The sequence below is a fragment of the Armigeres subalbatus genome, chromosome 2, assembly GCF_024139115.2.
Source record: "Armigeres subalbatus isolate Guangzhou_Male chromosome 2, GZ_Asu_2, whole genome shotgun sequence".
NCBI lineage: Eukaryota > Metazoa > Arthropoda > Insecta > Diptera > Culicidae > Armigeres > Armigeres subalbatus.
Window position 1 is genome coordinate 284555224 of NC_085140.1, and position 15737 is coordinate 284570960.

Consider the following 15737-nt stretch of genomic DNA (forward strand, 5'->3'; position numbering starts at 1 on the left):
TAAAGTCGTTTGGCATAATGGTCGTTTGGCATAACGGCACATCATGCGGCATCGTGTCAGCATCGAGAAGGCAGCCCATTCAACGCGATGTAGATAGTGCAACCCTGGTAAGGTAGCCTACCGAATATTCTACAACTACCAAGAAGGGCACAAGTAGAGCAAACGGATTGATTCAACGGCAGTAGACCCGGCATCGAATAAAGGACAACGATTGAAAAGTCGGATCTTGGAACGTGAGCACTTTGAATGAACCCGCACGTGTTGGGCTCCTGGCTCGTAAGCTGCAGCAGGTCGGCGTGAGTTTGACAGCAATCCAGGAAATATGGTGGCCCAGAATTGTAGAACGTGAATTCCGGGCGGTGGATCCCATCGCGAACACTTTATTCAAGTACCACATCTGGTGATCGGGAAGCAGATGAAGCGTGTTATCCGGTGGAAGCTGATAAGCTACCGCATTTGCGTGTTGAGAATGAAGGGCAAATTCTTCAACTATAGCCTGATCAGCATCTATGCCCTAACGAACGATAAGCCTGATGACGTGAAGGATGAGTTCTATGAGAGCCTTGATAAGGCCTACGGAGAGTGCCCAACATACGATGTAAAGATTGTCATCGGGGATGCAAATGCGCAGATCGGAAGAGAAAGTTTCTTTCGCCCTGTCATTGGTACAGAAAGCCTTCATTCCGCTACTAAGGGTCTGTCTCATTTGGAGAATTAAACTGAAATTAAACTTTAAAGTGACATTTCAATAATTATCAAATAACCCTGCTCGCTGAGCAAGATTACTTTTGACAGATATCGAATCATTTAGCATCGATGTCTTATTGGAATTGCTAGGCAGCACCAGCCATTCTTATTACCGGGTTATTTGCTAATTTTCGAACTGTCACTTTTAAGTTTAATTCTCCAAATGAGACAGACCCTAACGATAATGGTCTGCGACTTGTAACCTTTGTTGCTGCTAGAGGGATGGCAATAAGCAGTACCTACTTCGCACGTAATAACACAGAGAACAGACGTTGAAGCTGCACTCGCTATGTTGTGATAACTTTTTACTGTTCATTTTGAAATAACTTTGGAATGTCGCCGTTATCCCGCGCAAAATCAGCGCTAGCATCAACAAAAAATGCCGCTGTGCGCTAGTGTCGTTTTGCATACAAGAGTACACCAGCGCCATCGTGATGTGAAACAGAGTTTGTGAGTTGCAATGTCGACGTCGATGGCGTTGAGGTTCGGTTTGATTTTTTACACATGTTTTGCCGAAATGTCTGTTCTCTGTGGTAAGAATATCCACAAACACACCTGGCAACATCCGAGTGGAGACACTTGCTCACAGATAGTCCATGTGCTGGTCAACGGACGACATTTTTTGGAAGTTATAGATGTAAGGTCCTTCAGCGGTACGAACATCGACTCGGACCACTACCTTGTAGTTGTAAAAATTCGGGCGCGACTTTCCAGCGTCACGAATTCACGAAACAACAGAACAATGCGTTTTAATATCCAACGCTTGTCAGTTGAAGGAGTTGTACCACCAGTACCACAGCTGAACAGTACCACCAGAAGCTGGACGAGCGGATAGGAGATGCCACCGAATCTGGCGACGTCAACAGATTGTGGGAAAATATCCTCGAAGCTGAGACTACAACAGCGCAGGAAGTGTTGTGCACTGCACAGCGGCGCCAACGGAATGGTTGGTTTGATGAGGAGTGCCAGCGAGTGACGGACGAGAAAGTGCAATGACCAAGAGGCGAATTTGCTGACAGACAAAACTATGGTGGCAGCCAGGTGGAAAGAGCACTTCGAAGATTTGTTGAACGGTGAAAATGAAGGCGTATTAAGGAGCAGGATGGACATAGTCGGCGACGGTCAAGCTGTGGAACCACCACCGCTTCAAAGCCGCATATGATACAATCGATCGGGACCAGCTATGGCAGCTAATGCACGAACACGGATTTCCGGATAAACTGACACGGTTGATCAAAGCGACGATGGATCGGGTGATGTGCGTAGTTCGAGTTTCAGAGGCATTCTCGAGTCTCTTCGAAAACCGCAGAGGGTTACGGCAAGGTGATGGTCTTTCGTGTCTGCTATTCAACATCGCTTTGGAAGGGGTAATACGAAGAGCAGGGATTAATACGAGTGGTACAATTTTCAATAAGTCCGTCCAGCTATTTGGCTTCGCCGACGACATAGATATTATGGCACGTAACTTTGAGAAGATGGAGGAAGCCTACATCAGACTGAAAAGGGAAGCCAAGCGGATCGGACTAGTCATCAACACGTCGAAGACGAAGTACATGATAGGAAGAGGTTCAAGAGAAGACAATGTAAGCCACCCACCGCGAGTTTGCATCGTTGGTGACGAAATCGAGGTGGTAGAAGAATTTGTGTACTTGGGCTCACTGGTGAATGCCGAAAATGATACCAGCAGAGAAATTCGGAGACGCATAGTGGCTGGAAATCGTACATACTTTGGACTCCGCAAGACGCTCCGGTTAAATAGAGTTCGCCGCCGTACCAAACTGACAATCTACAAAACGCTCATTAGACCGGTAGTCCTTTACGGACACGAGACCTGGACGATGCTCGTGGAGGACTAACGCGCACTTGGAGTTTTCGAAAGGAAAGTGCTGCGTACCATCTATGGTGGGGTGCAGATGGCGGACGGTACGTGGAGGAGGCGAATGAACCACGAGTTGCATCAGCTGCTGGGAGAACCATCCATCGTTCACACCGCGAAAATCGGACGACTGCGATGGGCCGGGCACGTAGCCAGAATGTCGGACAGTAACCCGGTGAAAATGGTTCTCGACAACGATCCGACGGGCACAAGAAGGCGAGGTGCGCAGCGGGCAAGGTGGATCGATCAGGTGGAAGATGACTTGCGGACCCTCCGTAGACTGCGTGGTTGGCGACGAGTAGCCATGGACCGAGCCGAATGGAGAAGACTCTTCTATACCGCACAGGCCACTTCGGCCTTAGTCTGAATAAATAATAAAATGATATTGAAGGGACCATCGAGATAAGGGAAGATCGAGGAATGGAAGGAAAATTGAAATGGGCACTAGATTGAAGAAAGTTCGTTGCTATGAAAAACGACAACAAAACAAATGTCATCTCTTGTTGTTCTTGTAATGTTATTGTCCAAAAATCGTCTAGTAGCCTAGAAATATGAATATATCGACATAGGGAGAGAGAATCCTGAACAAAATATGACCAGAACACATCGAGATAGAGAGATATCGAGATAGGGAGGTTATCGAGATGTAGAATGCCCAAATGTATGTAAATTGAAGGGACCAAGAAAACCATCGACATAGGGAAAGATATCGAGATATAGAACATCGAGATGTGGAGAGTCGACTGTAGATACCAATCGACAAATTTTTTTACCGATTCCCCAGCATTGAAAGCATTGCAAAAAGAGAAAATGCTCGAGAAAATTATATCATATGTACACACTTACCTCATTTCACCGTATTCGGTAAATTTTACCGAAATCTCAACAGCAGAACTGTTCGGTAATTTATTTTACAGATTTTTTGTAATTTTTTCCATTGCTCAACTGTCAAAATCACCGAAAATCAGTTAAATTATTTACCGAACAGTTCTGCTGTTGAGATTTCGGTAAAATTTTACCGAATTCGGCGATTTATTTTAAGTGTGTAAGTATACTCTGGTAGAGAAAATGAAAGTAGCGAGAGTTCACTAAAAATGTTTTAAAACGACTAAAAAGTAAAGAGTTAAGATTTTTTACGTGCCTAAATATTACAAAGCTATGAACACTACATTTTTCCCGCTTCTAAACATTGCCCACTGATTGATTTGATGTGTTTCACTTATTTTAACAAACTCGGCCAACCTACCCCAGCCCTGGGGTTGGTTGGCCATTTTTTTTCGATGACAATGCATTATGACTAAAATAAAAGTGCAATACAAATGAACATAATACCATTCATATAAACTAAAGCCTGTCCACGTTAAATTTCGGACACTGAGACTATGTCCAACTAATTTGTAGCCATTTTATCTCTTTGGACAAGAAGGAAAACCCGCTGAAAGAATAACATAAAGCGGAGAGATTTAACTGTCGTGTAAATTGATCTCCTCAGTGGTTTGTGAAAATTCTAAAAAATCGCGTGGGATGATGGGTGTCCGAAATTTAACGTGGACAGGCTTTAGACTACTTCTACTTCCCATTATAAAACAAATTGTTTATTCGACAAAACATTTCGTACAATCTTTTCCATTACAATCGCAATACCTCTCAATCCGCAACGATAACAATGTTCATTTGGCTCAGATTCTGACATCTCTCAATGCTAGATTGGCTCAAGATGGGCGCTTTCACATATCTCTGAATGAAGGATCCCTACTTAAGACATATATTTATTACAGTGAAAACCGTTTGTTGAAAAGTCGAGCCAGGATTAGTACAGACTAGAGTTTCCATTTCCCGGCCATTTTTGCTGTCCCGGGAATTTTCGATGAAAATGTTTTGAAAAAGTTTTTTTTCGAAGTTTAGGAGTAAAGTTCATATTCTAGAAAGGCCAGATGATACAGAATTCCAATTAAAACTAAATTCAATTTCAATTCAAATCGATCCTTGGTTTGACTTCAGCAAATAGTATTTGCGTTTGTATCGAAAAGAAGGGTTTCTGGAACAAATGTTCGCCGAGTTCGAAAAAACGCGTTCGCTGTCCGTCGAACAAGGCTTCATTGTTTGTATTATATATTGGATCTAGACCATTTCTAAGTTTTTATTTAAGCAACGTATTTTCTGTGGCAATACTTGGTAGTGTCAGATACATGGCTGTAGACTAAAGATGCTCATCGGAATCGTAATTGGACCATTAGCTCACGAGTCACAACGGAAACACAATAGTAGAGTTCCCTATACTCCATTGCAGGTTACTGACTGATACTTCTACCAGCAGTTACAGCTCCCCCTATTCATCAACAGGTTATAGGCCCAGGAATGGTTCCAGATCTACAACTTAGTGTCGATAAACTAGTCCCAAAGACATTATCAAAGACCAACTAATTAGGTAACTAATCTTTGACGTAGTCGCAGTACGGGATCCATGAATCGGTTGTATATAAGTCGCGTGGTGCCGTGGGATGATTGACTGCGTTAATCGTGGGTAGCGTCGTACCGAATTTATCAGAGCAGCTCAGCAAAAGTCTAAAAAGAGCTCTAATCCAAAACATTCAAAAGCTGTTATTAAAACTCATATGTGAATATGTACGTTATGTGGAAGATATTGATTTGGAAAATGTATTGGAGGTAACCACTTTCCCTTCGATGGGACTCGAACCCATGACCCTACAGTACGCTAGACTGGTGCTTTAACCAACTAAGCTACAAAGGCCGACGGAGGTCCTTCGTAGCTTAGTTGGTTAAAGCACCAGTCTAGCGTACTGTAGGGTCATGGGTTCGAGTCCCATCGAAGGGAAAGTGGATACCTCCAATACATTTTCCAAATCAATATCTTCCACATAACGTACATATTCACATATGAGTTTTAATAACATTGTAAATTAACGTCCAAGTCGGGTGGTTTAATCCCCGGAAATAGGCAATTACCTTTGATTGAACTGATTCAAAAGCTGGTCAGCAGAAGTCCTGAAGGAACTCGGACCAAAACATAAACATAGGGGACGGAGAGCTCAGGATGACTAGCTCGGTGTTAGGGAGACCGAGAAGATTAACGAGCCGTGCACAACACAAATGATAGTTAAATTACGCATAAAATAGAATCGCAAAATAAAATAAAATAGGAAAGCAAATATAAACATTATTTGCTTAATTAAAACTATTTTCACTCAATCAATGAATTAATCAATATAATCAATTTAGATTTAAAATTAAAACTTTCATTTTTGCATCCTTTTTTATGCTCCAAATATGTGCATCAAAATGAATGCAAATTTACAAAATATTTCAGGCTGTGTAGAGAACTGCTGAAATATGTATCGGATAGTGTGCGACTCATCGTTGTAGACGGAAGATAAGCAGGAACTATATACACCAGTTAGATGTGTCTGCTCTTTTGTAATATCAAGGAATATTGTTAGCTAAAGTGATATATTGTAGATACTTGTTGATTAAATAAAAGAGAGCTGCAGTTGTTGGCAGAAGTATCAGTCAATAGACCGCCATAGTGTAAAGAAAACTCTAGTCTTGTGTTTACTTTGTGAAGGAGTTCACTTTGGCGTTGGGCGTTCATTGCAAATAAAAATTGTGAGCATGCACACTATTAGTAAGCCTGACGATTTTTTGTCCCAGGTATCTCGGAATTTTCGGAATTTCAAAAATAATATCCCGGGAATCGGGAAATCCCGAATTTTCCTAAATCCCGGGATTTTTCGTCCCAGGATGTCCCGGGATGGAAACTCTAGTACAGACATTCCAAAAGCAAAACTCGGCCAACGAGCCCCGGTCTCCCCTACCTTGTCGGCTGCATAAGGGTTAATCATTCGTTGGAAGCTTTATTCATTAACGCTCTGATATATAGATTTATATGGCCCTTCTACCTTTTCAATAAACATCTTTCAAAAATAGAGAATATGTGTGCCAAATCTGGTTGGAATTGGTCCTGGGAGTTTGGAGTTACACTGCTCGTTTTCTAAAGACAACCCCTTCCCCCTTACCCTCCCTATTTTCCCAATGACCATTCCACACTTTTTGTTATCTTCTCCTTAGGATAGAGAATGTGTGTACCAAATTTGCTTGAAATCGGAACAGGGGTTCAGATGTTACTCTGAATTGCCCGTTTTCTGAACAATACCCCTCGCTCCAGACCCCTCCCCCCTTTCCCAAATTAGATAGGGTTTTGAGATATTTGAGTTTTTGTGACAAAAATGATATTTTGTTTAACGGATTACATTTTCTTAAGAATTACCAATTAGTTGTCTAACTTTGCTGAAAAAATCATAACAATCGAACATTCCGTTTTTGCTGTGCAGCTTTTTGAATATTTTTGAACCATTTTCACATACACCCTTTTGAAAAGTTAGTCGTGACTCAATATGAAGATTTGATTTCGAAAAATGACGATTTAGATGAAATTGAAAAACTGTGCAAAGTTTAAGATATTTTCGAAATGGTCGCTCAGGATCGACTGGCATGCCTCCGTGGAATGCCTCTATAAATAAATTAGAAGTACCAAATACCTAAAATAAATTAGAAGTTTGCTTCTCAATATATTACCTTTCGCTCTAGATTATTTTTGTATCCAAGAATAAAAAGCCACACAATTCAGGAACCGTATCTGCTCCACCATGCAATATCCAAAACCACTTTCTGCTATTTTGCAACCACGCTAACACAATACAATCGCTTGAATAGGTATTTATTTATACCAAACCAACAACACTGGAGCACAATTCCCGATAAATCACACTAACTTTAGCGAATTTACGTGAGGACACTTCCCACTCCTCTATCAGGACGCGGGCCAGAAGCACCGAGCGCATTAGCGATTGCCCCCACAGAGCGCATTAACAAACACACAAGCGCACATAATCAAGCTCTATATCTGTGCAGCGCACCACTGAGCAGAACTCGTTTAAAATTCAAATTAAATTCTCAATTGCTTCCTATAAACTTCTTCCGCCCGATGTTCACTGGCGGCGGTTGTTGGTTGCATTGGCACTTCGCATCACGGATTCGCTAGACAATTGTGTATTCCTCCTAAGTGCGTATTCCGTTCCGTTGAGCACAGCTTTCCCACAGAATTCGATCACTTCTTCGGTTCTCACTTCCAGCGTATTACACAGATCGGAACAATTTCCTAAGAAGCTTTCTTTACCATTCAGGGCCACAGGACCACAAATATCAAAATATTCTTCTTGGCACAATTCATTTAGAGCCCAACTGACGGAGCTAGTTTACAACGGCAATTATTTTCATAATGTGCTTTCATTTTTTAATTGATCTAATTATCACCTCTCCCTGCCACATCGTGCCCCGCTGCTGCGTTCACTCGGAAATCACTTTCCAGTTTCCACCTCCCCCACTTGAGCTTGTGCTCAGTGGATTCGCCCGTGCACAAATATCCTGCCGTCGCGATTCAGGTGGACTTTCCCACCCGAGCCAAGCTGCGCGCTGCCGGAAGGGCAAAATCCGGCGATGACTGGCAACAGCCGATAGGAGGAACACTATGTAATCCTCTTGTTTTTACTACCTCTGGTGCCAGCCCGTTGTCGATTCCTGTCAGAGCCGGTCAGCCGAGTGGAGACGGGGAGCGCGTGGGTGACGGTCACTGGAGCAGCTCTTAGCGTAGTACAAATCGTACGACGGAGCGGAGTTTTTATGTAACTTTTATTTCCCTTCTTCGTGGGAATCTTCTGCTGAATTTGTTCTGGACGTTTTCCTCTTCGCCTCCCACAGGGGTTCTGGGTTTTTGCACTGGAGCACCCCCAACTGATGATTGGAGCACACGCGAGCGTTATCCCAAAACAAGGTTCAATTTCGACGGAAGTCAGCGCAAGACTGGTACGCGTGATGGAAAATCATGACCGAGAGAGCTGTCTGGGAGGTTCGGAGCTTTTCGACGCTTTTCCGAGTGAGGGAAAACGGCGAGAGAGCATAAGTGGCACACGATGGTAAAAAGGACTTTTGTGTATTACAAGCAGTGTACGTATACAGAACATGTGCTTGGCTCCCAACACAAAGAAATCTGTTGTAGTACGGAGCAGTGCGAAGGAAGAACTATTTATGTTTACAAACATCACCTGGAGCTTTTAATGATGCTGATTGCCGGTATATTCTGAGATGCTGTTGATAGATATTTATATATGTACAACAATATCGTCTCTGGGTGCATCAAGTTTTTATGTTTATGAATCACATGCAATCAGTATGATACATACATATGGTCCTTAAGCGACTATGAATTGAAAAATTAGTAAATTAAATTAAATTTATACACTATATTCATCCATTACGGAAAAAAGGTATAAGATCTCTCAAAATTTCTTTCTGTTTCAATTTCTTTAATTGAAATCTCAATAGTTTTTCAAATATTTCAATAAAAACATGATACCTTCAAAAAATATATGGTATGTATGAAAAAATACGTACATAGGGGTCGTACACATATTACGTAAGCATTTTTTTGAGTTTTTTGATCCCCCTCTCCCCCGTAAGATTTTTTTCATGCAAATTATTTTTTATTTATATGGTGCGTAAGAAAATGACAAACCCCCGTAACCCCATAAGTGCTTACGTAATATGTGTACGGCCCCATAACGTATGTGAAAAATGGTGGAGGTCTTCAAAGACTATTTTGGTGGGTGGCGCATACTATCCAGCATCGTTCGTTTTGGATAGAAAAACAACATCGTTTTCTTGCAATATTTATGGTTGCAATATGTTCATGATAACATTTCTTGACCATATAATGGCTGATATGTTAGCTAATTGGTTAATGGTAAACACTTCGAAAGTTCATTTTTTAGGTAAAATTAAGAGCACTTAAGAAGTTTGCTTTAGGGTCGTTTATTAAGCATATTTCCCATTGGCGTAACTACCTCCGATGCCTAGAGGGGGCTATAGCCCCTTTATATTTTTTCTCGAAATTGACCCACTTTTCAAAAATTCTCGAACATTTTAACACCTCATCAAATTATCAGCGGTGATGTGACAAATGCAGTCCAACCACCTAAGGCAATTGCGGATCAATCACACTCATTCATATTATTCTCTTTTCTCAAGCACGTGCACGTGTACACGTGTGATCACAACTCACAGTTTATGTTTAATTGCGCTCGACTAGCGTCGGGCAGTGGATATATTTGCATACTTCATAAATATTCTATCTATCTCAAATGAAAAAAAAATAGTGCAACTTTCCATGGATTCCGCCGAGAATCTTCCAAGAATTCTGATGAGAATCCTTTAGTGATCCTGACTGGAATGTTCCCGGGACTTCGATGGGAATCTCTAGATATTTCGACAGGGATCCCTCAAGAATACCGATGGGAGCCTCTAGGGATCACGGAGGGAATCCACCAGGAATTTCGACGGGAATATTTCTGGAATTTGAAGGGGAATATTCCAGGGATTTCGTCGAAAACCCTCCAGGAATTTCAATATGATGGTTCCAGGTATTTCACGAGCAATGTTCCAGGGATGAAGACACATATCGTCGAAGGATTCCGAAGCAATCCGTCGAAGGACTTCGAAGCAAATCGTCGAGCGACTCCGAATTAATCCTTCAGTTATTTCGAAAAGAATCCTCCAGCGATCCCGAAGGGAATCCCCCAAGGATGTTGAAGAAAATCTTTGAGGGATTCCGATGCAAATCATCAAAGGATTTCGAAGCAAATCGTCGAATGGTTCCAAAAAAAATTCGTTAAGGGACTCTGAACAAAATCTATGAGAAATTCTTAAGCAATCCGTCGATGTATTCCGAAACGAAACGTCGAATGATTCTGAAGCAATTCTTCGCGGGATTTCGAAGCTAATCGTCAGCCGGATTCCTTATCGTCTAGAGATCCCAGCGCAGATAATTTGCAAAACGTCGAGAGACTTCGAATTAAATCTTCAAAGGATTACGAAGCAAATCGCCGAAGGATTCTGATTTGTCAAGGAATTCCTAAATCAATCTTAAAACGAATCTGGAGATATTCCGGAGCAAATCAACGAGAGATTCTAAAGCAAATCCTCCATGGATTTTAAAGGGTATTTTTCACAGATTCCCAAGGGTATTGTTTAACAATACTGGAAAGAATCCAGTAGGATTTCTTCTGGATTACGATTGGAATACTTCGATGAATCCGAAAAGAATTCTTTAGAGATTGAAGTGAGAATTCTTCTCGGATTCTGATGAGAATCCTTCTCGGATGCTGATGGGAATCTTTCTCAGAATTCAGAAACAGGCTAATTTTTCTTCCACTCAAGTATGATAGAGTGAATATGAGAGATAACTCTTTTGTCTTCAGACTTTTTCGGTAATTCATTATGCTATATGTTGAAAACTGATATCACTGCAAACTAACTTATCAAATCCTAGGAGGGGCTAATTTTTTTCTAGGGAGGGCTAAGCCCCCCCTTATTTACGCCAATGATATTTCCCCTTTTTGATTTAATACTCTTTTTTTAGGCAAGTAAAGAATTCGAAACTTTGAGAACTCTTGAGTGTTGAGTAGGGACCATAACGTAGGATTATTATATGCTAGGGTAAAACGATCTATTATGGAGGGGTTAAGCACCGTGTCAAAACAAAATTGATGTCAAAAACTCTTCAAAAATTACCTGTTGGTCGATTTCCACATCATAGTAGTTGAATAGGATGCTCGTTAACTATAGTTTCGTAAATATTACGTCAATGAATTATTGGCAGTGGCTGGTTTTCTACGCGCCGCTACCACACCCAGGCGCTATAGTGTATGCGTAAAATAGCCTGCAGGAGTTATCCGCCAGTAATTTGTAAGGCGAAAGACATCTAATGCGGGTTTTCTCAAAATTAGGAACTTTTCATGAAAAACTATTTGGTACCGGTTATGTAGAAAGGTGTCCGCTACTACGCCTACCAAATATTTTTTCGATGAAGGTGCTTAATTCTGAGAAATCGAACCTTAGATGCCTTTCGCCATACTGATTTCAGAAAGCTAACTCCTAGTGTGCCGCTGTAAGCACGCTCAAAGCAGGCGATTCATTGTGCTGAACTTATTTTGTTTTGTTTTTATCACAATAAAAATAAACTACCGCAATAATAGGACGCACTTGCCTATCGTTGCGATATTATTTGAAGGTCAGTCCTATTGTTGCGGTATTGCATGTAATTCTAATAGAGAGCGATACCGCAACAATAGGACCTTAGCACTACCGCAATAATGATTCAAATTTTTAACGAAAAATGCTGATTTTTCATCATTTTCAGCGGAATTTCGTCAAACAAAAGCTGTTCTAGTCGTTAATCCGAAGAGTTTCAGCATACCCACAATTGTTTTAATGCTATTATATCCAGAATGGACTACTTTAACACTACCGCAACATTAGGACATACCACAACGATAGGACGTTTTACCCTAATCCCTCCATAGCGTCCGTTATGTAAACACTAATCAACCAAATCTTCGCAAACGATAAATTAAAACGAACAACCTAATTCTTCTTCTTCTTCTTATTGGCATTACATCCCCCACTGGGACATTGACGCCTCGCCGCTAAGTATTCATTAGCAATCTACTTATTAGGCAATAAATTGAGTGTGAACTACAATTTTGCACCGTTTAGCAAAAATAAAAATCAAATCGCTTACTATGCAGGCATATTTATTATTTTATGAAATTAACGCCAATTCACTTTTGATAACAACACAGAAAATCTTGCGATGAATCAAATAGATGAGTCCAAGTATAGGGGTACCTGGGGTAATATGCACCAGTTAAGGAAACATACAAAAAAAATGCCTTTAAAATATCCATGTCTAACCGCAATATACGAATATTGTACTAATATGTCTAATTATTGTTATCCCACACGAAAATCATCCGAATTACTATATGAAATCATTAAAATTTCAAATATTAAAAGGCACTCAGATCAAGTTGTTTCACCTTTGCCCGGGGCAAAAAGCACCACATCTGGGGTAAAATGCACCATAATACAGATGTATAATGCACTACAATAATGGGGCAACATGCACTCTTTGAATGAGGCAAAATGCACCATAATAATGGGGAAAGATGCACTATCATGTGATTGAAGGAATAAAATCAAATTGCTGTTTGGCGGTATTTTTTGTTTTTATTATGTGATGAACAGTAAATCTTATAAAAAAATAGTAAAAAATGAAACAAAATCAAAGAATAATTAGAGAAGTTATGCATATTAACAGAATTCAATTCATTACAATCAAAATAATGTTCAAACTAAATTAACTAGCAACTGGTACATTTCTCCAAATTTGTGGCACACTTTACATGATACCATTGCTGGCAAACGGTGCACTTGGACCATCCATTTCCATTCCCTGACGAAGTCAATGTGTCTCCACAAGTGAAGCAAAGTACATCATCCAAATCATTCGTAGGCAAGGCCTTCAATTTGCTGCTTGTGCGTTTACGTGCTGATTTTCTTATATTTGAAATGTCCTTAAAAGCGCTTGATTTTATCAGTTTCTCACGATGCCGTGAAAATGTTAATTCGGCGGAATGTTCTTTTGTCAAAGATGCCCTCTTCCGATTAGATTTCACCGGCTCTGTTGTCCTTTTAGCCACTAAGCTGGGTGAAATCATGAAGTTTTTCGATTTTGACGCTTTATTTGACAGCTTTTCCAGGTTGCAGTCCCAGCGTCTCTTGTTCAGTTTACCTTCAGCAGCTGGAGCTACACTGAGTGATTGGGAGTAAGTTTTATCGTTGATGACCTTTTTTTGTTCTTTGTTTTCTTTACTTGTTTAGTAGGCAGAATATTCTCACGATCTGCTGCTTGAGATCGATCATTGCCCACATCGTCATCAATTTGACCAACAATCGGCTCAGCACACTCATTTGGGGTGGAATCAGCAAAAGAATTATGCCGGCCAGTATCAAACAAATCGATTGACACCTGCACAGTCTCGGCCAGCGTATACTCAAGGTTCAAAATCGGTCCAATGATAATATCCCCGTTTTTCTTAATTATGTAATATTTATCCTCATCAATGTGATCAATAGTTACGGTACTTACTACGTCACTAGACCCGGCTGCGTTACCTTCACCATTGGCCAGGACAACATTGTTTATTGCCGGCCCTTGCGATGAGGTTTCCGTTAGTGGCAAACTAGCATTCTTGGATGATTGCAAGAAATCAGCCGCGGCGAAATCAGCGTCAGTAAAAACGGATCGGTTAAACGGATGGATTCCAGTGGCACGAAAACCATTCTGAGCAACTTGTACGCTTGCTGACTTTACAAACGCTTGGTTAACCAATGCACTGATATTGTACGGAGTCACTGCTTTTCCTAAAATACGTAAATATAACATTAAATTTTTAAAAGTGTCAAAAGGAAGCTTATTTATATACCTGGATTTTGTTTAAGATAATTGTCGATGGAAGTTGAATAGTGAGCTTTAAGAGGACCCATCATCGCAACATCTAATGGCTGCACCTTATGCGACGTGTGTGGTGGGATACAAATTACTCGTACGAAATTTCGTTTCGCCTTTTCGAGCATCGGCAAATTCCGCGTATGGGTGGAATGTCCATCCAAAACCAACAGCACTGGAGAATCAATAGTAGGTCGAGTGTATGACAAGAAATGGTCGAACCATTCCACGCAGGTATTGATTGTGCTCCATCCACTTGGGTTGCACGCAAACACCGAACCTTCTGGGGCACCAAATTTCAATGCGTCGTTCATTCTTTGTCTCGCAAAAATGAACATTGGAGGCAGAAACTCTCCGGAAGCAGACATTGCCATTACTACTGTAGTATTCACGCCTCGTTCACTGGACGAAATGCCTGCTACTTGGTGCTGTCCTTTTCGAGCAACAATTTTTGGTGGCTTTGTTTGCACCTGTAAAACAAAATTCAAAGAACGTTATGAATATTCGGTTAGCTGTATACGATTCAATGTAGTACTTACAGTAGAAAACCCAGTTTCGTCCATGTTCCAGATTCTGTGCGCTGGATATTGATGAACGTTTAGGATGCTTTCCAACAGATTAAAGAATTTTTGAATGCTGGATCGATTGAATCCCGTTGCTTGTGCAAGTGAAGTGTTCTCTGCTGATCGTAATGAGAGTTCCGGATGTCGTTTTAGAAAACATTTGAGCCAATCGTACCCTGCCAGCCTACCCGATGCATTGAAAGGATGTGGGATCTCGTTCAATACAGCCAATTCATAAGCCAAGTTCCGAATGTCCCTCTGTGAAAGTCCATAATAACATTCACTCATGAACAAGATATGCGTCATCAGCTCATCTTCTTGTTCTTTGGTGAATACTGAGCAGAAGCTTCCGAATCTTGACACAGAAGCCGGATGGTTATCTTTCGAAAGATACCGGAGGAGCGTTTTCTTCGGAACGCCATATTCGCGAGAAGCATAATTCTTTGATGTACCGTTTTTCACAGCAGTGATTGCCGACTGCAACTGTTCAAGTGTCCACGACCGGCGGCTAGTTTTCCGAACGTAGTTACGAACCATTTCCGTCAAAAAAATCTTATTAGTTGCTGCTTTGTTTACATCAGGTGCATTCTACCCCGAGTGATGCAGTGCTTAATGCCCCGTTAGAAGAAAAAAAAAGTATCGGTTAAAATAATACTAAATAGATCAGTTACCTGAATGTTTCCGCGTTCAACACACTATTTAATCTCCAATAATCGAAACTATCTCAAATAATACAGTTAAATCGGAATTTAAACTACCAGAAAAGCTTACGAGCGCGATGACAAATTTTACATCCGAACCGTACGTTTTCGTTTTTTTTTATTTGTTTCATTTAACTGACAACATATAGCTGTCAAACTCGTAGGGTGATCCTTTTATTTTACAATGCATTAGGGTAGGTCATTTTTGTCACATTTTTTTCGATTTTCATGGAAAACTAATGATGGTGCATTTTGCCTCAACAGTGCATATTACCCCAGGTACCCCTACGTGTTTCTTTTTGTGTGTATGTGTGTAAGTATGAATGTGCGCAAAAGTCTGGTCCATTTGTTAGGCACTTACCCATATAAACGATTTTCTCCCAACAAGTTTAATTCGACGGAGAATCCTGTCCCATTGTTTTCTAATA

The 15737-nt window shown here is 40.9% G+C and overlaps 1 protein-coding gene across 1 annotated transcript in view; it reads right to left on the reverse strand.

Moving 5' to 3' along the window:
• The window catches only part of LOC134209771 (uncharacterized), a 46882-nt gene extending 31737 nt beyond the window's left edge, over nucleotides 1-15145 (reverse strand). The window contains exons 1-3 of the mRNA XM_062685806.1: nucleotides 14585-15145; nucleotides 14023-14515; nucleotides 13410-13960 (exon numbers count right to left, since the gene is read on the reverse strand). Coding sequence (XP_062541790.1) covers nucleotides 13410-13960; nucleotides 14023-14515; nucleotides 14585-15145 — 1605 coding nt within the window. The remainder of the gene's footprint in view (nucleotides 1-13409; nucleotides 13961-14022; nucleotides 14516-14584) is intronic.
• Nucleotides 15146-15737: the final 592 nt, after the last annotated feature.